This window comes from Equus caballus, chromosome 1 (genome assembly GCF_041296265.1).
Source record: "Equus caballus isolate H_3958 breed thoroughbred chromosome 1, TB-T2T, whole genome shotgun sequence".
NCBI lineage: Eukaryota > Metazoa > Chordata > Mammalia > Perissodactyla > Equidae > Equus > Equus caballus.
Window position 1 is genome coordinate 92,328,184 of NC_091684.1, and position 24,214 is coordinate 92,352,397.

The following is a 24,214-nucleotide window of genomic DNA, read 5'->3' on the forward strand; positions in this document are numbered from 1 at the left end:
TCATAATGAAACTGATTTATTTGGATTTCTCCTGGTAATAGCACTCAACATGTAAGAAAAACAAACCAAGTTGTGAGATTTTGTTTTAAATGTAGCCATTTTTCAAAAACTAATAAGTTGGGTTCTGTATTAAAGGAAACAAGTGGGACATCTTCTATTTTAAAACTACCATTCAAAAAGTAGTATTAAAAAACATATATACCATGATTAACATGATGTGTTTTATAGAATGGAACATATCTGAATGTCAATCTGAATATGGAATATACATGTGTTAAAACCACACTGGAAAATCAAATGTTATTTTTTATAAAAAGTAGCTTGAAATAAAAAGGAACTTGCTGGTAAAGTCAGTGAACTTTCACACATGGGATTTTTTAGAAATCCCCACCCACCCCACCCCCACATATAGACACAAAAAAGTTGTAGATCTGAGTAGAGCCATCATCACATGACTGCTCATCTCTGTACAATGTGGAAGCTGGTTAGTAGTCAGTGTTAACTTCCTAAAGTGCATCTTTTGAAGACTTGTCTAATAAAATTGCAATATCAAATATAAAATACTTAACACAAGACACGCAATAACAAAGCTAAATCATTATAAAGTTTGTAAAACTTCTGATTCACCGAAAAATAAAGATGTCAAATACAGTAGCATTCTCACGCTCCAACAGTATACACTGTAGGCTTGTGTTATTTGGCAAATCTTTTGGAGTTGAACAAAAATAATGCAGTCCAAACAATATTTCTTCTGTCACTGTAATGCGATTCCTCGGGCAGAACACTTAGGCGCAGAGCAAGAGTCAGATTTTTGGAAGTTTTGGTGCGTTAACCACAGGATTTGCCTCCTGTAAGTATCTCCTCCCTGCATCCTTGTAATCATAGGTGCAGCTGTGAGCTTCTGCATAGCGATGAGACGCACAGAAGTTGTTTCCACATCTAAAGTACAAGAAAAGTTGATGTGAGTAGGCACATTTCTATTAGAGGCTCAGCTCTTTGGGAGGCGAGAGCTTGACTCCAGGTGGTCCAACGGGAGCCCTGGGTTCTCTTCAACAATGTCAGAGCCGACACTTCCCTTCCACTCATAAACAAGCACAAGCACCCCCACCAAGAACAAGTTACAAGAGTTTATAATAAAGAATCCACTACGGAATGAAACAGGGTATAGACCTTTAGGAAGCAGTAAAATTGCAAAAGCTGATAGATACGTCTATCATTTCTCTTATATCTAGTAAACCTGGGAGAACTCTGAATTTCTGAGAAAGTCAGTCTTATAAAAAATCATGTAAAACCTAAATATGCCATGAAAGGATTTTTAAAATATTTCTAACAACAAGATAAGCTGTTTCCATTTGACTAAAATACACTCCAAAACGCAGTGGTTGTTTTTAATGCCTGGCCATAACCTAGGGGCAGACACCATCCTTGGAGGCTATTAATCAATGCTAATGAAAGAAGTAAATATGGGTAGAAAAAAGTCTTATTTCTTGTAAATATACTATTCATCTGTTTTGAAATAAAAGTATACTATATAATTGTTAAAATTTATAGTACATTAACTTCTAATTTAGTCTTTTTTTGTTCGATTTAAAATAGAATCTTGGAGGAGGCATTTTTCCAAGGTATACTCAAACAAAAACCAAGTATATCTATCAGGAGACAAAGAAAGTACAGTCGTCCTTTGGTATCCACAGGAGATTGGTTCCAGGACCCTTGAGGATACCGAAACCTGAGGATGTGCAAGTTCATTATATAAAATGGCATAGTATTTGCATATAATATAAGCATATCCCCCTGTACACTTTAAATCATCTCTAGATTACTTATAATACCGAATACAATGTAAATGCTATGTAAATAGCTATTATACTGTATTGCTTAGGGAATAATGACAAGGAAAAAAGTCTGTACTTGCTCAGTACAGATGCAAACATCGTAGCCCGTTTGATCTGGGGTTGGTTCAATCTGCAGATGCGGAAGCTGCGATACAAAGGGCTGACTGTACACTCTCTCGTTAGTTTAAATCTCCTAATTTTAAAGGGGAGGAGGATCTCCTGAGTTTGAAAACTCATGAGCTGTCTACTTGCTCTTCAGCCAATTAGGGGTTCAAGTGAAGGCTGCTATCTGAACATCACCCTAACGATGTGATGAACAGTCAATTTAAAGAACGTTTTATATCATATCCCCAAGCTGGGCACCACAAAGAAAGCATCTCAGTGTTTCCGACTAGGCAACCTGCCTGCATTCGTAGCTAGTAGCCAGTCCAGTTTTCTTTCCACAAAGAAAACAATGCTTTGTTGTTTTCTTCTTTGTCTGAATAGGGGCTTTCACAGGTGGGAGGTGATGAGTACATTCTCCTGTTTAGAGAAAGGACACTTTAATTAATACAGGCCTAAAACTCTAAACGTGAAATACTATTAAGCAAAACACGAAACACGTTCCTGTCACAGCAAAGTTCCATGCCATAAAAAACTAATTTGTGCTTCTTTTATATCTAAAATTATTTATAGAATCTGCAAGTGAAGATGGGGTAGAACTGTGAGATTTTTTAAGACATGGTAGGTTTCTACTGAGAAGGACTTCTATTTTTAGGACATTTGGACACTCCAACACTTTTCTGATTATTTCTAAGGGTAATTAGTACACAAAAAGCACACCAAACTTTAAGAGAGAATCAAGAAAAGTGTCTGGTTCAAAATCCTGTTTATGAGGCTTCTGAGAAACCATATAATATGTAATACAACCACCCTGTTCTTTTACACCAAGAAGGAGCACTGGAGTATCATGAAACCGGTCTTTTAGTCCTGATAACACCGCAGCAATTAAATTCATCAAACCACGAGCAAGTTATTTATTCTTTCAAAACTTTAATTTGTTCATTTTTAAGGGAACAGAACATGTATTTTTCTCTCTAGGTTTCCAAGTGTTTTAAGGTCAACTCAGTTCTCACACGTAAAAAGCATTCTGAAAATTTTAAATGTTATTATTGTATAAAATATATTATCAAAATTGACTAAAACGATGCCCTGCTCAATTTCACAATACTACTACCATATCAAAAACATTTACTAAATTCTGTACTCTTGTAACAACTTGTTTTTTTACCTTAAAAGTAAGAGCACATCTGTTATTATATAGGAAGGAAATCAATTTCTTTAACTACTAAGTGAAATAGTTTTAGAACTGGGCAAAATTCCAACAGATTCCACTCATCAGCAGAGAGGCTCAAAGTCACTGTCCATGGTTGTTAGAAAAACAGTACAAGTACACAGTGCTTGGTGGCACTCAAAGGCCAAAAAGCAAGAGGCAAACAAAGAAAGCAAAAACAAGAGGAAAGAATGAGAAGAAAAATGAGAGTGTGGGGGCTGGCCCTGTGGCTGAGTGGTTAAGTCTCCACGCTCTAATTCACAGGCCCAGGGTGTGCCAGTTCTGATCCAGGGCACAGACCCAGCACCACTAATCAAGCCATCCTGAGGTGGCATCCCACAGAGAAGAACTAAAAACCCTACAACTAGGATGTACAATGATGTACTGGGGGACTTTGGGGAGGAAAAAAAAAAAAGGAAGATTAGCAACAGATGTTAGCTCAGGGCCAATCTTCCTCACCAAAAAAAAAACAAACAGAGAGACAGAGAGAGAGAGAGTGTGATGGTATTGGTACTATTCATTACTGAAAAAGGTTTGTGAGGCCTGGCTTAATGTTTATTTGGCAGCTAAAGGTCTCTGAAAATCCTTCAGGGGTTCAAAAAATTGGAATTACAATTAATTGGTGGGGTGCCCTTTGCCACAACCCAGATTGGGTGCTGGGATACAAGTCCGGCAAAGTTAAGTATGCTTCATTATCAGTCTAAAATACATTCCTAGATCCTCACCAAAATTGGAAACAAAATTTGAAACTGCTAATTGAATGACACCTAATGGTGCCAGGGCACCAACTCAGTTAATAAGCGTGTTCCTCTTCAAATGCTCTTGGAGTTATCAAGAACATTTCACAAAGGTAATGGTGTACTTTCCACTTCTTAAAAAATAAAAATAAGATAAGCATTTGCACAGGACACAGAGGAAAGACACATACTACTGGACATCCTCTGGGAGCTCATCTAATTGCAATTATCTTTCAAATTCAGGCTTAGAATATTCTTCCTTAAACACTACTAGAAAAATTTACTGATGATAATTTAGTTCAGTGTGGTCATATTTCCATTTTTCTTCTTTCCTTAGGGGTGCTTAACTCAATGTTTCCCAAGCTTTTTTCATTCCACAACTCATGAATGTGCAGAGACAGAGAACACAGTAGTGACAGGAACACAGTGGCACAGAAACATAACTGCCGTTTTCTCCTATGAGAATGGTTTCCACATATCCTTCTACCCACCAGAGAAAACCATTTATTAGTCATCTATTCCAGGCTAGGAACTATCACTTAATATACAGGTTCTCTACTACCAACAGGAGAAATTCAAATTCCTTGGACCGGAATTTGAGGTCTTACATGTCCAATAGGATACCTTTAACTTTCAGAATTGTTTTCTGCCATTTACCACATCACACCCACCCTGAATGATGCACCAGACCCATTCAGTGTGTAATCTCTTCTAAAATGCTCTACTCCACCTTCTCAACCTAGTAAAACTCTATTTATCCTCTAAGAAGATATCATCAATCATCAACTCCTCTCTGCAGCCTTCTCCCAAATGTCTACTGAACGTAAGAATAAAGAAAGTCAATAAAACAATGCCAATGTGAAGAGTTGCTTTTCAGAACAAGATTAAAGATATTTGGTAACTTATTTGGCATTTCCTGGTCTAATATTTGATGTAACACAATGATCTACAAAAATTCACCTAACAGAAAAGGCAGCCAACAAAGAAATAAGAGTAGTGTTCAAGATGCAAGTTTGGTAATCATCTGCCTAAAAGTGATGATTAAAACTAGGAAGATGGGTAAGATTTCCAAGGGAGACCCTAGAGGGAAAAGCAAAGAGGATCAAGAGAAGAACTTGGTCAATTAAATTTATACCAAATTATACCACTTAAACGTATACCAAAACTTTCACAGACTCTTCTAGGTAATTCAGAATGGTTCACTTATTACTGAAAGGAAATGGAAACAAGTTACACAGCTCTAGTTTCGATAATCATCATTGCAGATAGCAGCTGATGGCTTGACTTAAATTAAGTTAACCAAGAGTGTATACGTAGGAACAAGGAGAAGCCTGGTAAAACAAGTAAAAATGAAAACTGAGGTTAAAAAAAAACCCTGAAAACAACCAAAACAAAAATCTACAAAAATATGATAGCCCAGAATAAAAAGAGAGAGAGAGAGGGAGGGAGAGAGAGAAAGGAAAGAAACTATTTTAAGAAAGAGGGGTGGCCGGCCCGTGGCCAAGTGGTTAGGTTCGCACACTCTGTTTCAGAGGCCCAGGGTTTCACCAGTTCGGGTCCTGTGCACGGACATGGCACCACTCATCAGGCCACGCTGAGGTGGTGTCCCACATGCCACAACTAGAAGGACCCACAACTAAAATATAAAACTATGTACTGGGGAGAATAAGTAGAAAAAGAAAAAAAAAAAAAAGAAAAGGATTGGCAACAGTTGTTAGCTCAGGTGCTAATCTTAAAAAAAAAGAAAGAAAGAAAGAAAGAAAGAGGGGAGGGGAGGGGATCTCATGAAGATGGCAGTGTAGGCAGACTCTGAACTCACATCCTCCCATGAATGCAACCAGGTTACAACTATTCTTGGAAAAATTACCCTGGAGAGAGACCTGAAAACTGGATAAAAAACTGGATAAAAAAGAACCCCCACAACAAGTGACAGTCCTGACTGAGGCAGAAGGGCAAAAATTCCTTCTAGAGTGAAAAAAAGCCAGTTTCACAAGCTCTGGAGCTTCACAGCCATGCAGAAGCCACCCTAAGGTACAAAGAGCTCCCTGGAGGAGAGGGGACCAGAGTGGGGGTGCATTACAGCTATAAGCATCTTTCAGACTCAGCACAACTGAGATCAGTCTCATAACATCTGCCTTTACTGGCTATTAACTGCAATGGGGGACTACCCCCAGAAAAGCTATCAGACATAAGTGGAAAACCCAGTTCTTAAAGGGCCCACACACAAAGTCACCTGTCTCACAAAGCAACCTAAAATCACCAGAAAGAAAGGTGCACAGTCCTTCGGTAAAAATAGACTCACCTGGTGGGCTCTGGGTGCATCTCGGTGAGAGAGGAGACCTTTCTGGAGACTGAGACATTGGCAGCAGGCAACACTGTGATCTAGTACAGGCGTGCTGACACAGATGCTGGCAGATGCCATTGAAGTTCTTCCCCTGGTCTGTTAGCCCAGGGGTCTGCCACACCCACTACAGTGCAGATTTCATCCAGTTCAGCCAGGGCAGGCAGCCTGCCATAGGGACTGACCTCACCCAACAGCAAGCCCTCAGGCTTCTTGTCAGCCTGCATAGACTGGGTACCTTGATCCTCTGCAGGCAGGAGAGTATGTTCACTTCTGTGGGGCAGGGCCTGGCATGAGGGGCATTGGTGGAGAGTGTGGGGGCCTCTGCAGTGGGGCAACTGGGTATGCTCCAGGGGGTTGAGAAGGGTGCATGGGCCAGGACTCTGCTGACAGTGTGTGTGGACCTGTGGAGGGTGGGGCTTATCAGTGGCAGAAGACCTGTGCTTCACAAACAGCCACGAAAGAGATCGGTCCCACCTTCCAAAGCCTGAAACAATTGGCTGCTCCTGTGCCTGGCGCCAGCCCCACTCAGCTGCAATCCTGAGAGAGCTGACAACAGCCTTGCAGGCCTGAGGCCTATAGCAATTGTAAACCCCTGAGCCTAGCAACCGCCACACTGGGTGCCTACTCACTTAGAAAAACTGCAAACAGGAGTGTGCTATGAGACCTTGCAGCCAACTGTGCTGGGGCTCCCCCAAAACAATTTACAAACAGCTGGATGGGGGGGGGGGGGGAACCTAGACTCCCTGGGTACCTGCAGTAAGAGCAACCGTGCCACAGCAGAAGGACACATGTAGCCCACAAGGGGACACTCCTGGAATATTTGGACTTCAACAAGAGGGAAGCACACTGCCAGGCCTCAAAAGGCATCTCTTACATAAGGTCACTTCTCCAAGATCAGGAGACATAGCTGACCCACCTAATACATAGATATAAGCACAGAGAAAGAGGCAAAATGAGGAGACAAAGGAATATGTTCCAAGCAATGGAACAGGACAAAACTCCAGAAAAAGAACTAAGCAAAACGGAAATAAGCAATCTACCCAACAAAGAGTTCAAACAAAAAGTCATAAGGCTGCTCACTGATACTGGGAGAAGACTGGATGAACACAGTGAGAACGTCAACAAAGAACTGGAAAATTTAAAAAAGAACCAATCAGAAATGAAGAATACAATACTGGAAATTAAAAATTCACTAGAGGGACTCAATAGCAGAGTAGATGATACAGAAGAACAGATCAGCAAGCTGGATGAAAGAGTATAGGAAATCACCTAAGCTGAACAGAAAAAAGAAAAAAGAATTAAAAAGAATGAGGACAGTCCAAGAGACCTGTGGGACAATATCAAGCACACTAACATTCATATTATAAGTCTCCCAAAAGGAGAAGAGAGAGACAAAGGGGCAGACAATCTATCTGAAGAAATAATAGCTGAAAACTTTTTTAACCTAAGGAAGGAAACAGCCATCCAGGTGCAGGAGGCACAGAGAGCACCAAACAAGATAAACCCAAAGAGGCCCACAACAAGACACATTATAATTAAAATGTCAAGAATTAAAGATAAAGAGAGAATCCTAAAAGCTGCATGAGAAAGGCAATAAGTGACATACAAAGGAAACCCCATAAGGCTACCAGCTGACTTCTTAGCCGAAACACTACAGGCTAGAAGAAAGTGGCACAATATATTTAAAGTGCAGGAAGGAAAACGCCTTCAGGCAAGAACACTCTACCCGGCAAGGTTATCATTCAGAATGGAAGGAGAGATAAAGAGTTTCCTAGACAAGCAAAAGCTAAAGGAGTTTATCACCAAGAAACCAGCTTTACAAGAGAAGCTGAAGGGATTTATTTAAGTAGGAAAGAGAAGACCACAAATAGGAACAAAAAAATTATCCAAAAAACCCAGGCAATAAAATCACTGGAAAAGGCAAAAATATAGTAAAGGTAGCAGATCAAATACCTATGAAGATAATACGAAGGTTAAAAGACAAAACTACTAAAATTACCTATTTCAATGATAAGAAGGTAATGAATAGACACACACAAAGTAAGAGATTAGACATGATTTCAAAAACAATGTGGGAGGGGGTTGGCCCAGTGGCACAGCAGTTAAGTGTGCATGTTCAGCTTCAGTGGCCCAGGGTTTGCCAGCCAAAGGGATCCTGAGAAAAAAGAACAAAGCTGGAGGTATCACATTCCATAATTTCAAAATATACTATAAAGCAATCGTAACCAAAACAGCATGGTACTGGCACAAAAACACACACACAAATCAATGGAACAGAATCAAGAGCCCAGAAATAAACCCACACATATACGGACAACTAATTTTTGACAAGGGAGCCAAGAACATACACTGGAGAAAGGAAAGTCTGTTCAATAAATGGTGTTGGGAAAAGTGGACAGCCGCACACAAAAAATGAAAGTAGATATTATCTTACACCATACACAAAAATCAACTCAAAATGGATTAAAGACTTGAATGTAAGATCTGAAACCATGAAACTTCTGGAGGAAAACATAGGCAGTACGCTCTTTGACATCAGTCTTAGCAGCATTTTTTCAAATACCATGTCTGACCGGGCAAGCGAAACAATAGAAAAAATAAACAAATGGGACTACATCAAATGGAAAAGCTTCTGCCCAGCAAAGGAAATTATCAACAAAACGAAAAGACAACCTAACAATTGGGAGAAGATATTTACAAACCATATATCAGATAAGGAATTAATATCCAAAATATACAAAGAACTCATACATCTCAACAACAAAAAAACTAACAACTCAATTAAAAAATGGGCAAAAGATCTGAACAGAGATTTCTCCAAAGAAGATATACAGATGGCTAACAGGCACATGAAAAGATATTCAACATCATTAACTATCAGGGAAATGCAAATCAAAACTACAATGAGATATCACCTCACTCCCATCAGAATGGCTATAATTAACAAGAAAGGGAACAATAAGTGTTGGAGAGGATGTGGAGACAAGGGAACCCTCACACACTGCTGGTGGGAGAACAAACTGGTGCAGCCATTACGGAAAACAGTATGGGGTTTCCTCAGAAAATTAAGAATAGATCTACCATATGATCCAGCTATTCCACTGCTGGGTATCTATCCAAAGAACTTGAAAAGACAAATGCATAAAGATACATACACCCCTATATTCACTGCAGCATTATTCACAATAGTCAAGACTTGGAAGCAACCTAGGCGCCCATCAAGGGACAAATGGATAAAGAAGATGTGGTATATATACACAATGGAACACTACTCAGCCATAAGAAATGATGAAATCTGGTCATTTGTGACAACATGGATGGACCTTGAGGGTATTATGCTAAGTGAAGTAAGTCAGAGGGAGAAAGTCAAAGACCATATGATCTCACTTATAAGTAGAAGATAAAAACAACAACAAACAAACAAAGAACAGAGATTGGATTAGTGGTTACCAGAGGGGAAGGGAGGATGGAGGAGGGTGATTACATACGTGTGTGTGGGGATGGATTGTAATTAGGCTTTGGGTGGTGAACATGAGGTAATCTACACAGAATTTGAAATATATTATGATGTACACCTGAAATTTATATAATGTTATAAACCAATCTTACTGCAATAAAAAAATAAGTAAATAAATAAACAAAAAATTTTTAAAAAAAGAAAGAGGGCCACAAAAATCAACTAAGAAAAAGACAGAAGCATGCAGTAGATTTGAAATTATGGAGCTCTCGGTGACCTCGGCAACAGCAATTTCAGAGCAGCAGTGGGAAGAGAAGTGAAGAAAGCACTGAAGCCTGAAGTTGAGTTAAGAGAGCAGAGATAACTGCAACACAAACTTTCAAGAGGCTGGGCTATGGGTTAGGATAGGACAGACTTAAGGACGTGTCAAGGAAAAATAATTATAACATTAAAACCAGATATATTACAGTAATCAAAACAGTGTGGTACTGGCATAAAGACAGACATAAAGATCAATGGTACACAATAGAGAACCCAGAAATAAACCCTCACATATACAGTCAATTTTTGACAAGGGTGCCAAGACCATTCACTGGGGAACAGACAGTCTTTTTAACAAATGGTGCTGGGAAAACTGGATATCCACATGGAAAAGAATGAAGCCGAACCCTTATATTACACAGTATATACAAATTAATTCAAAATGTATCAAAGACCTAAATGTATGAATTTAAAACTATAAAACTCCTAGAAGAAAATATAGGGGAAAAGCTTCTTGACACTGGATTTGGCAATGACTTATAGGGACATGACACCAATGGCACAGGCAACAAAGAAAAAATATACAAACTGAAAACTATTGTGCATCAAAAGACACTATTGACAGAGTAAAAACGCAACCTATAGAATAGGAGAAAATATTTGCAAATCATATATCTGATAAGGGATTAATATCCAGAATATATAGAGAACAGCTAAAACTTAACAACAAAAAAACAAACAACTCCATTCAAAAATGGGCAAAGGAAATGAACAGATTATTCTCCAAACAAGATATATGAATGGCCAATAAAAAGACACTCAACATCACTAATCATCAGGGAAATGCAAATCAAAACCACAATGAGATACCACTTCACGCCTGTTAGGACGTCCACTATCAAAAAACCCCAGAAAATAACAAGTGTTGGTGAGAATGTGGAGAACCTGGAAACCTTGTACATTGTTGGTGGGAATGTAACATGGTATAGCCACTATGAAAAACAGTATGGCAGGCCCTCAAAAGTTAAAAATAGAATTACCATATGATTTAGTAATTCCACTTCTGGGTAGACACTCAAAAGAACTGAAAGCAGGGTCTCAAAGAGATATTTGCTCACCAACATTTACAGCAGCACTATTCACAACAGCTAAAATGTAGAAGCAACACAAGTCTCTGTCCACAGATGCATGGATAAGCAAAACGTTGTCCAGTAGGTCCCTCTTATCCGCAGTTTCACTTTGCTCAGTTTCAGTTACCCATGGTCAACCACGTTGTGAAAATATTAAGTAGAAAAATTCCAGAAGGAAACAATTCATACATTTTAAATTGCGTGCCATTCTGAGGAGCATGATGAAATCTCATGCCATCCTGCTCCATCCTGCCCAGGACATGAATCATCCCTTTGTCCAATGTATTCACACTGCATATGCTACCCGCCTGTTAGTCACTTAACCTTCTTGGTTATTAGATTGACTGTCATGATATCGCAGTGCTTGTGGTCAAGTAACCCTTATTTTACTTAGTAATGGCCCCAAAGTCAACTTTATTATTTACTGTTGTTAATCTCTTACTGTGCCTAATTTATAAATTAAACTTTATCATAGGTATGTATAGGAGAAAACACAGTCTATATATATGGTTTGGTACTATCCACGGTTTCAGGCATCGCCTGGGAGTCTTGGAATGTATCCCATGCAGATAAGGGAGACTACAGTATATACACAAAATTATTACTATCCAGTCTTAAAAAGTATGGAAATTCTAACACATGCTACAACATAGATGAACCTTGATGACATTATGTTATGTTAAGTGAAGTAAGCCAGACACAAAAAGACAAATACTGTATGATCCCACTTATATGAAATATAGAGTAGTTAAAATTATAGCGATAGGAAATAGGATGGTGGTTGCCAGGGGCTGGGGTGGGAGGAGAATGAGGACTGGTGTTTAATGAGTACAGAGTTTCAGTTTTTCAAGATGAAAAGAATTCTGGAGATGGATGGTGGTGATGGTTGTCCAACAAGGTGAATGTACCTAATGCTACTGAATTGTACATGTAAAAATAGTTAAGACAGTAAATTTTGTCATGTGTATTTTACCACAATAAAAAAAATTGAAAAAAAAGTAGCTATATTAAGACTTTAGAACCTTGGGGCTTACATAGTAGTGAAAAACAAACCCTAAGTATCTCCTTAAAGACATAAAACTCACATGACAATCATAATATATAAAGTATCCATTAAAACTTCGGGGCTACAGAGCTGGTACATCTTTGGTAATGAGTTTCCCATCCCTAGTCCGGGTATTAAAACACAAAAGGTGATGATAGTAATGGCTTCCTTGTAAATAATGACTGACCAGGACACCTTTACAGTTACTGGTAGAAGGGAGTGCTAATGTTATAGTGATTTCTGCTATTGTGCCTTGGAAAGGGCTGATCCTAGGGATTGTCCCTTTGTTTTCCCCAGGAATAACCAGTTCATTGAAAGGAGCTCTTACTATCATCCTTGATATTGAATTACGATGTTAAGAAACACCTTTCTAGGGTGTTTCCTCAAAACCCATCCAGTAGCCCAGCATGACTCCGGAGTGGCCAGTGACTGAGGGGGTTGGGAATTATATGTTAATTCTTCATTCACCTTGTCTTTTCACATAGACCATATCTCCGACCAGACAACAGAGGCCTCAATTTCAATTTTTGTTGTATTCTTCAAATAAGTCCTATAGTCAGTTCTCATAATCATTTTCTTAAGCAGAACAAAGTTTAGGAACAGTTTACTCCGCACATATCACAGAGAATATTCTTCTCATTTCTTCTTGAAAATTCAACAGTATGCAAAATGACATGATTATTAGCCTTCTATTATTTTCAAAATTATCTGTAGCTTACCTACTCTTTTCCCTGCTGCTGTATTATTTCCATTCATTCCAATACCATGGGCAGACTACAATTAAAACACAAAACATCTATAGAGGTGAGTTAACGAGAACAGAAGAAAAGATCACCACACATGAAATACTTGTATTTTATTACAAAAATGTTTTCGGGCTTTCACCTAAAATTATTTAATCTATTTTAATTAAATTAACTTGGAACCTGATTCTCACAGCCAGCAACATTGTACCTACTATTTATCTTTAAAAGAGTAAAATTTGATGGTTCCAATAAAAGTTTTTATTTGGGAAAAACAGTAATAAAAATATTTAGCATTTAAAAATATATGATAAATTATTTACATGAAGTTATTTTCAAATTACAGTTCTCAACTTAAGACTAAAACATTATTTAAAGTTCAACAGTCAAAAAGATTTTCTAAAAAGTAGATGAACATTTTAAGAGAAATTTATGAAAAGAATTCAACTTTAGGCTTCCTTATTTATATAAACAGTAACAACCTTAAATATGTTGAATCACTACAAGGATAACTAGAAGAACATATTGAAAGGCAAATACTTACTAGAAAAAGTTCTGTAGGTTCTAACTGGGGAGAGCTCTTCCTAAGGTTTTCTTCCTGAAAACGCTGGAAGTTTGTAGACAGCCCAATTCCAGAGGTCCGAAGCCTGCCTGCCCCATGTGTACTCTGTGAGCTGTCTCTGCTTGCGCTCCGGGCCAACGAAGCAAGAAAATCTATATTATTTACACAACCAACAGGCTCTTTAGAAGCCCTGTTAGCCATTTCTGTGATATCCCGAGCCTCAACTTTAGAAATAATATCAGATCTTTTGCCAGGTGAATCAACTTTAACAGCTCGAAAGCGAGTAGTCCTAGAGAATGAAGAATCAGTTATATTTCGAACATCCAATGACCGGAGCACATTCTGTGAAGCAGAAGACTGGAGGTTCCCAGACTCAAAACATTTGGACTGTCTCTGTGGTTTCAGCAGAGGATTATGGAGTGACATTGGTGTAGAAGAGTGAAGAGGTGACAAGAGTCTGTTCTTGTGAGGACTTAATTCGCGGTGGTTGACCACAGCAGTCTCTACTGATTCACCACTCAACACTCTGGCAACGTGTTTCAGATGCTGCTCTGTAGCTTTCAACCCTTTATCACCATTAGTGAGTAAGAACTCTGGATTCACCTTCTGTGCGCCTTCTAAGCCACGGCTCTGCTCATCAGTGTTTCCTTCTGTAAATGAAGCAAGTGCACTCACTTCAGGGAGAAGCGATTCTTCAGTTACACGCTCTTGTGAAGTTGGAAATACAGTGTCATCCTCCTTATTAGATGACAAATTTCCTGAAAACTGTTTTGTCCGCCTAGGCAGGGATAATCCAAGATGGAGAATAGAATCAGCAAGCTCTTTGTCATTTTCAAACTCCATATGGGCTATCTGAGGTGGTAGTTTGGTGCTACCATTGGAATGAGACAGTGCGTTACTCTCCCAGTTATCATATGCCTTAAGAAAATCACTAGCAATAGATGATATGGGTCTATCAGCAGGTGGCAGAGTTGCCAAACTTGAAACTGCATTGCTGGACGTCTCAGGTGGATAAGCATTCCCAGGAGAAGGCAAACAGGACTGCCCAATGGTGGGGAGAACCCTTAACAATCTGTGGCGAGCAGCTGCTGTGGAACTACTAGAAGGTCGAGGAGCTACAGGTGGACGAGGTTTTACCTTGACAGCTTTCTTAGGCTAAAAGAAAAGAGTGAATATAATATAATTCCTTTACACAGTCATTTTCTCTGCGCATTAACAAAAATTAACGAAGGAAGGGGCCGGCCCCGTGGCCGAGTGGTTAAGTTCCTGGGCTCTGCTTCAGCGGCCCAGGGTTTTGCCGGTTCGAATCCTGGGCGCAGACATGGCCCACTCATCAAGCTACGCTGAGGTGGCGTCCCACATGCCGCAGCTGAAGGGACACACAACTATGTACCAGAGGACTTTGGGGAGAAAAAAGGAAAAATAAAATCTTAAAAAAAAAATTAATGAAGGATGAAAATGTTACTATAACATATTGGCATTTTGATTACCTCAATTTAAAATGTTTAAAAAGAATAAAATCTTAAGCTTATGATTGAGAAGTATTTGGTGATCAACCTTCGAGTATTATTTTCTGAGAATGTGAAAGAAAAATAACTTTGTTTTACTTATTTTCTTCACTACTGATTATTTGTCAGAGTTCTGCTGTAAAGAAAACTCATCGATTATATTACATATGGCATTGCTGACCTATTTTAGATCTCCAAGAACTTTTCTTAGTAAGATAAGTAAGTGTTTGGCTAGGTAGGTATTCCAGAAGAGTTAACAGGCCTAAATTACTATCCTTGAAAAGGTCTACTTACAAGGTTGGCCCTTGGTTGGCTTCTGGGAACTTGTACTTCAAAACGGTTCCAAACACCCTAACTGATAAGAGTGGCTCATTGTGCCTAACCTGTTTGTGCAAACACTATGGTTCATGCTAAACACCAGCTTTCCTTCAGGGAGCCTGGAATTTTGGTACATACTAGGCAGAAGGTGCCTACACGATCCACCGACAATAAAATCCCCAGGCACAGTCTCTAATGAGCTTCTTTGGTACCCAACGTTCCACATGTGCTGACACAATTCACTGACAGAGGAATTAAGCACATCCTATGAGACTCCACTGGGAAAGGACTTTGGGAAGCTTGTACCTGGTTCCCTCTAGACTTGACCCCATGCACTTTTTCCGTTTGCTGATTTTGTTTTGTACCCTTTTGCTCTAATAAATCTTAACCATGAATATAATTACATGCTAATCCTGTGAGTCTTTCCTAGCAAATCATCAAACCTGGGAGTGGTCTAGGGGTCCCTGATACAGTAGGCGTTAATAAAAGTATCACAATTCATGATACTATGAATAAAGTTGAAAATTAAAGACAAGCCTTTGCTCTTTAAGATATGTGCAGATATGACTATCAGGTATGGCATGGAATACCTGATGACATACCAACACTCCCAACCTAGAAATATAAGAGAAGCTAGATAATTCAGTGGATATCATTCAAGGCAAGAACTAGAGGAGCTAAAAATCCAAAGAAAGAGGAACCTTGGAAAGATAAGATGGCTCCTATAGCTGCTTCCATCCTAGGACCATTGTCTTACCAACCTGCAATTCCATACTTAGCAAAAACAGTCTTCAAAAATGAAGGTGATGACTTTTGGGCTGTAGACATTAATGATGGCTGCCTAAGTCTGAATTTTTCCATGCATCCTTCAAAGAACCATACAGATCAACAACATAAGTAAATAAAATTATCTACACCATACCTTCATCAAAACCAAGGGACAGATAAAATTAATTTCAATTTACCTGTAGGAAGGAAAATACCCAAATCCAGGAGACTCATCTGCAAAGCATATGCCTGTGGTGAGAGACAAGCAAGAGTGTAGAGCAAGAGAGGGAGAGAGGGAAGAAGGAAGGAAGAAGTGGAAAAACTAAGGTGTGGATAACCTAGAATTGATGGAACAAAGAGAAAATAAACCCACAAAAGAGAAGATCCCACTTGATTATGAAAATACTGAAGATAGGCTTAAGATCTAGGATATTAAAACACAGGCTATGAGGAAATCAAAAGCCAGTGACTTGGAACTGTTTAGGACCTGAGGAGAGAGCTTCAAGATGGGACCACTTCTGGGGTAAGAAGGGGTAAATTGGAAGGAAAAGGCACTCATTGAGAACTTGATAGTGAAAGTAAAGAAGGCAGCAAGAAAGTGAAAGTAAGAATCCTATAGACACAAGAGGGAATCACAAAATCAGAAAACATACCACCTCCATGCTCCAATAGAAGAATGCCATTGATTTTAAAAACTGCATTTCACTATACTGAGAGACGAGGGTGCTCTTGAAATAAGAAACTTACTTTGCCACACAAAATCCTCACCTTTGTCTACACACAACTGTTAATATTTATGTGATTAAATAAACCCCAAAAATCAGAAAATAAATATAAAAAGCTAGACCAAATCCATACAAAGCTCCTATAAAAATAAAACAGAAAATGAGAATCAGAACATTTCAGCTAACGAAAATTTCCCCCAATGAAACAAAATAAACCTGCATCACAACACTCCGACCTGAATTAATATCTTTAAGTTAGTATTTGCAGATATTTTTTTAAAAGCAACATCACATCAGAAACCTAAAACTTTACAACACAATGGACAAAAAAAGGGGGAAGATAAGAAATGAGAGTTGATCAAACCCAGAAAATAATCTGAAAAGCACTAACTCATCTTAGAAATGAAGACTAAATTACAAGGTACCCAAGGGAGATTAGAGTCTACTGAATATTTAATAAAAACTACTGAAGAAGGTATGAAGACAGCCAAGAGGATGAAAATGACATAAAGAATTAAAAAGGAGAGGTCCAAGGTGGCAGTGTAGGAAGACCCTGAGAACACTTCCTCCCACTGACACCTGAATCTACACCTACATATACAGCAATTCTCAATGAAGAAGAATTGAGACCTGACTGAACGGCTGCTGCACAACAAAGAACACAGGAAACACACAGAGATGGGTAGGAGAGAGGGAGATACACTATAGATGGGAACCCCACCCCCATAATGCGGTGACCAGCAGCAGGAAGGGAAATCACAGAGGGGCCCATGCACAGGCTTGCCTACCTTGTGCACAGCAAAAAAGCATCAGTTTAAAGGGCATCTATAATATAGGGAAGGAAAAAATCTACTCGTTAATCCTACAGCATCTGCCAAACAGGCAGGGAACTGCTGGAACTTTCTCTAGGGTTGGAGGTGCTGGCCAGAACCATTTTTTGCATTCCCTTCCTCCTCAATAGTGTGGGCAGGAGATGATCTAGATGCTCTAGGAAGCCTGCTAAGGCTTTCCCAGTGAACCCTGGGCCCCTGGTCCACATTGGGTGCAGATGTTCCCCAAAGGATGCCCCGGGACAGTGAGCCCCAGGACCCAGCGACATGTGCTCCAGCTCCATCTGTCCTGCCAGGGTGGCCCCAGTGAAATGTGCCCAAGGACACATCTGGCCCATGTGCAAATCAGTTCCAACAGTCTTGCCAGGGCAGCCTCAGTGTGGTGCACCCCAGGACTCCCCTGGCCTTCACCCATGCCACCCCTGGCCAGCCTACTAAGGTGGCCCAGACACAGTGAACCTAAGGAATTCCCAGACTGCTCTTGTTCCAGCTCTATCAGCTTGCCAAAGCGATCCACCATATGCAGTCTACACAGGGGACACTCCTACACAAGGCCACTCATTCAGGACCAGGAGAGGTAGCTGTTTCACTTAATATATAGAAACAATCACAGAAAGTCAAACAAAATGAAGAGGCAGAGAAATATGTTCCAAATGAAAAAACAAGGTAAAATCCCAGAAAAAAACACTAATGAAATGGAGACAAGTAATTTACCTGATAAAGAGTTCCAAGTAATGGTCATAAAGATGCTCGCCAAACTCAGCATAAGAATGGAGGAACACAGTGAGAACTTCAACAAAGAGTTAGAAAATATAAGAAAGAACCAATCAAAGCTGAAGAATACAATAACTGAAATGAAAAATACACTAGAGGGAATCAACAACAGATTAGATGTTACAGAAGAACGGATCAGTGACCTGGAAGACAAAATAGTGGAAAGCACCCAATCAGAATAGCAAAAAGAATTTAAAAAAATGAGGATGGTTTAAGGGACCTCTGAGATGACATCAAACATACTAATATTTGGATTATAGATGTCCCAGAGGGAGAAGTGAGAAAGGGGTAGAAAACTTATTTGAAGAAATAACGGCTAAAAACTTCCCTAACCTAGGGAAAGAAACAGACATTCAGGTCCAGGAAGCAGAGAGAGTGGCAGACAAGATGAACTCAAAGAGACTCACACCAAGACATATTACAATTAAAATGGCAAAAGTTAAAGATAAAGAAACAGTCTTAAAGGCAGTAAGAGAAAAACTAAAAGTCACATACAAGGAAACCCCCACAGGAGTATGAGCTGATTTTTCAGCAGAAACTTTGCACGCCAGAAGGGAATGGCAGGATATATTTAAAGTGTTGGAAGAGAAAAACTGACAAACAGGAATACTCTACCCAGCAAGGTTATCATTCAGAATTGAAGGAGAGATAAAGAGTTTCCCACACAAGCAAACACTAAAGGAGTTCATCACCACAAAACTGGCCTTACAAGAAATGTTTAAGGGTCTGCTTTAAGCAGAAAAGAAAAGGCCATAACTAGAAATAAGAAAACATATGAAGGAAAAAAATCTCACTGGTAAAGGCAAATATTTACTAAAGGCAATGGATCAGCTACTTAAAAAGCTAGCATGAAAGTTAAAAGAAAAAAGTAGTAAAATCAAATATAACTTTGATAAGTAGTTAAGGGGCACACAAAATAAGATGTAAAATATGATGTCAAAAACATAAAACATGGTGTGGGGGAGTAAAAATGTAGTGCTTTTAGAATGTGTTGAATTGAGCTATTATTACCTGAAAATAGACTGCTATATACGTATATATACACAGGTTGATATGTATGAACCTCATGATAACCATAAACCAAAAACCTACAATAGACATACAAAAAATAAAAAGAAACTCAAACACAACACTAAAGAAAACCACAAGGGAAAAAACCAAAAGAAGAAAAGAACAGAGAAGAACAACAAAAACAAGCAGAAAATAACTAACAAAATGGCAGTAAGTACATACCTATCAATAATTACTTTAAATGTAAGTGCACTAAATGCTCTAATCAAAAGACACAGGGTGGCTGAATGAATAAAAGAACAAGACCCATAAATATGCTGCCTACAAGAGATTCACTTCAAATCTACAGACACACACAGAGTGAAAGTGAAGTGATGGAAAAAGATATTCCATGCAAATGGAAAACAAAGGAAAGCTGGGGTAGCAATACACATATCAGAAAAAACAGACTTTGAAACAAAGACTGTAACAAAAGACAAAGAACAGCATTACATAATGACAAAGGGGTCAATTCAACAGGAGGATATAACATTTGCAAATATTTATGCACCCAAATATATAAAGCAAATATTAACAGACATAAAGAGAGAAATTGGCAGGAATATAATAAGAGTACAGAATTTAATACCCCACTTACATCAATGGATAGATCATCCAGACAGAAAATCAATAAGGAAACAATGGCCTTAAATGACACATTAAACCAGATGAACTTAACAGATCTATAAAGAACATTCTACCCCAAAACTGCAGAATACACATTCTTTTCAACTGCACAGGGAACATTCTCCAAGATACATCATGTCAGGCCAAAAAGCAAGTCTAAATAAATTGAAGAAGACTGAAATCCTATCAACCATCTTTTTTACCAGAAAGGTATGAAACTAGAAATCAATTACAAGAAGAAAACTGGAAAAAACACAAACACGTGGAGACTAAACAACATGCTACTAACTAAACAATGGGTCAATGAAGAAATAAAGAGGAAATAAAAGATACCTTGAGACAAATGAAAATGGAAACAGAACTTTCCAAAAATCTGTGGGAAACAGAAAAAGCAGTTCTATGAGAGAAGTGCACAGTGATCTAGGCCTTCCTCAAGAAACAAGTAAAATCCCAAATAAACAATCTAACTGTACACCTAAAGGAACCAGAGAATGAAGAATAAACAAAGCCCAGAGTTAGGAGAAGGAAGGAAATAATAAAGATTAGAGTGGAAATAAATGAAATAGAGACTAAAAAAACAACAGAAAAGTCCAATGAAACTAAAAACTGGTTCTTTTAAAAGATAAACAAAAATCAATAAATCATTAGCCATATTCATCAAGGAAAAAAGAGAGAGGGTATAAATGAATAAAATCAGAAATGACAGAGAAGTTACAACTGACATCACAGAAATACAAAGGATCAAAGAGATTACTATGACCAATTATATGCCAACACATTGGAAAACCTAGAAGAAAGAGATAAATGCCTAGATACACACAACCTGACAAGACTGAATCATGAAGAAAAAGAAAATCTGAATAGACCAATTACAAGTAATGAAACAATCAGTAATTGAAAAACTCACAAAAAAGCAAAAGTCCAGGACCAGATGGCTTCACAGGTAAATTTCACCAAACATGGAAAGAAGTGTTAACCCATCTTTCTCAATTTATTCAAAAAAGCTGAAGAGGAGGGAACATTTCCTAACTCATTTTACAAAGCCAACATCACCCCTGATATCAAAACCAAATAAAGCCACCACAAAGAAAGAAAATTACAAGCCAACATCCGTGATGAACATAGATGCAAAAATCCTCAAGAAAATGTTAGCAAACCAAAGTCAACAAGACATGAAAAAAATCATCCACCATGATCAAGAGGGATTTACTCCGGAGATGCAAAATTGTGGTTCAAATCCACAAATCAATCAACTTGATATACCACATTAACAAAATGAAGGATAAAAATTATATGATCATCTCAATAGATGCAGAAAAAGCATGCGACAAAATTCAACATCCATTTATGATAAAAACTCTCAAGAACGTAGGTATAGAGGGAACACACAGCAACATAATAAAGGCCATATATGACAATTCCATAGCTAACATCATACTCAACAGTAAACATCTGTACTCTTTTCCTCTAAGACTAGGAACAAGATGCCCACTCTTGCCACTTTTATTAAACATAGTATTGGAAGTCCTAGTAACAGCAATTAGGCAAGAAAAAGAAATAAAGGCATTCAAATAGGAAAGGTGGAAGTAAAACTGTCAATATTTGCAGATGACATAATACTATATATAGAAAACCCTAAAGACTCCACCTAAAAACTATTAGAACTAATAGATAAATTCAGTATAGTTGCAGGATACAAAATTAATATACAGAAATTGGCTGCATTTCTATACACTAATAACGAGCTATCAGAGAGAGAAATTAAGAAAACAATTCTGTTTACAATTTGATCACAAAGAATAAAATATCTGGAAATAAATTTAACCAAGCAAACAAAAGATCTGTACTCTGAAAACTGTAGGACATGGATGAAAGAAATTGAAGACAACACAAATAAATGTAAAGATATACCAGGCTCATGGACTGTAAGAATTAATATTGTTAAAATGTCCATACTACCCAAAGCAATGTACAGATTTAGTGCAATCTCCATCAAAATACCAAGAGCATTTTTCACAGAACCAGAACAAAAAGATCCTAAAATTTGTATAGAACCACAAAAGACCCTGAATAGCCAAACAATCTTGAGAAAGAAGAATAAAGCTGGAGGTATCATGCTCCCTGATTTCAAACTGTACTACAAAACTATAGTAATCAAAACAGTATGGTATTGGCATGAAAACAGATACATAGATCAATGGAACAGAGTAAGAAACCTGGAAATAAATCCATGCATATATGGTCAATTAATCTATGACAAAGGGGGCAAGAATATACAACGGCGAAAAGCAGTCTCTTCAATAAATGGTGCTGGGAAAACTGGAGAGCTACAGGCAAAAGAATGAAATTGGACCACTATCTTATGTCATATACAAAAATAAATTTGAAATGGATAAAGACTTGAATGTAAGACCTAAAACCATAAAACATAAGCAGTCAGCTCTTTGATATCAGTCTTAGCAATATTTTCTTGGACCAGCCTCCTCAGGCAAGGGCAATAAAAACAAAAGTAAACAGGGGGCCAGCCTGGTGGTGTAGTGGTTCAGTTTGTGCACTCTGCTTTGGCGGCCCAGGGTTCACAGGTTCGGATCCCAGGCATGGACCCAGACATTGCTCACTAAGCCATGCTGTGGTGGCATCCCACATACAAAAAATAGAGGAAGATTGGTACAGATGTTAGCTCAGTGATAATCTTCCTCACCAAAACTAAATAAATAAAAACATAAATATAAAAAATATATAAACATAAATATAAAATAAACAAATAGAAACAAATAGGATTACATCAAACTAAAAAGCTCTTGCACAGCAAAGGAAACCATCAACAAAACAAAAAGGCAACCTACTGAATGGGAGAAGATATTTGCAAATCATACATCCCATAAGGGGTTAATAACCAAAATATATAAAGAAGTTACATAACTTAATATCAAAAATCAAACAATCCAATTAAAAAATAGAGGACTTAAATAGACATTTTTCCAAAGAAGACATACAGATGGCACATGAAAGGATGCTCAGTATCATGAACCATCAGGGAAATGCAAATCAAAACCACAATGCGATACCACATCACACCTGTCAGAATGGCTGTTATCAAAAAGAGAAAAAATAACAAGTGTTGGCAAGGATGTGGAGAAAAGAGAACTGTCACAGGGTGCGTGTATGTGTAGCTTTAGTTGTTTTTTAGTTGTTTTAGTTTTGCAAAGTGTCTGAATTAATTTACACTCCCATCAGCAAAGTGACAGTTCCAGTTTGTGCCACATCCTCACCAATGCTCGATATTATCAGTCTTTTTCATTTTAACCATTGTGGACTTTATAAGTCCATTCCTAGGTTCAGATAAAAGAGTGCATATGTCCACCAAAAATATGTATAAGAATGTTCAAAGCGGCTTTATTGATGAAAATCAAAAACTAGAAACAACCCAAATGTCTATCAAAAGGAGAAAAGAGAAACAAATTGATGTATAGTCATACAATGAAATAGTACACAGCAGTAAAAAAGAATGAACCGATACAGGCAGCACAGATGAATTACAAAAGTATTATGTTCACACACACAAAAAACAAAGAGTATATGCTATATGATTTCATTTATACGAAGTTCAAGAACAGGCAAAACTAATTCATGGCGACAAATGTAAGAATAGTTATTTCTGGGAGTGGGGAAAGGTAGGTACTGACTGGGCAAGGTTATAAGGAAACCCGGAGAGAGAGAAAGGTCCTATTTTAATTTGGGTTGTACCTACATGAGTGTATATAAATGTAAAATTTTATCAAACGGTACATTAAAGACTTGTGAACTATATTATATTATATTTCAATAAAGGAACAGGGACGTGCTGTTAATAGAGTAAAAAAGCAAAGTAATAAATAGGGTGGAGATATATATATGACAAAAGACATATCCAGAATATACAAAGATCTCAAAAAAATCAGTAAGCAAAAAACATACAATTCAATGGAAAAATGGGGAAAAGATTTAAAAAGCCATTTTACAAAAAAGGATATCCAGGGCTGGCCCCGTGGCCGAGTAATTAAGTTCACGTGCTCCGCTGCAGGTGGCCCAGTGTTTCACTGGTTCGAATCCTGGGCACAGACATGGCACTGCTCATCAAACCACGCTGAGGCAGGGTCCCACATGCCACAACTAGAAGGACCCACAACCAAGAATATACAACTATGT

At 38.2% G+C, this 24,214-nt stretch overlaps 1 protein-coding gene across 9 annotated transcripts in view; it reads right to left on the reverse strand.

The window, feature by feature from the left end:
* Window positions 1-24,214, reverse strand: part of ZFAND4 (zinc finger AN1-type containing 4) — a 102,786-nt gene continuing 78,572 nt past the window's right edge. For 7 of the 9 annotated variants that reach the window (XM_014733975.3, XM_014733979.3, XM_014733976.3 and 4 more), the window contains 4 exons: window positions 13,409-14,581; window positions 12,841-12,895; window positions 2,240-2,357; window positions 1-939 (listed from right to left, as the gene is read on the reverse strand). In XM_014733975.3, coding sequence (XP_014589461.2) covers window positions 804-939; window positions 2,240-2,357; window positions 12,841-12,895; window positions 13,409-14,581 — 1,482 coding nt within the window. In that variant the 3' untranslated portion in view covers window positions 1-803. The remainder of the gene's footprint in view (window positions 940-2,239; window positions 2,358-12,840; window positions 12,896-13,408; window positions 14,582-24,214) is intronic. The other 2 variants (XR_011423857.1, XR_011423862.1) reach the window with 1 other exon arrangement.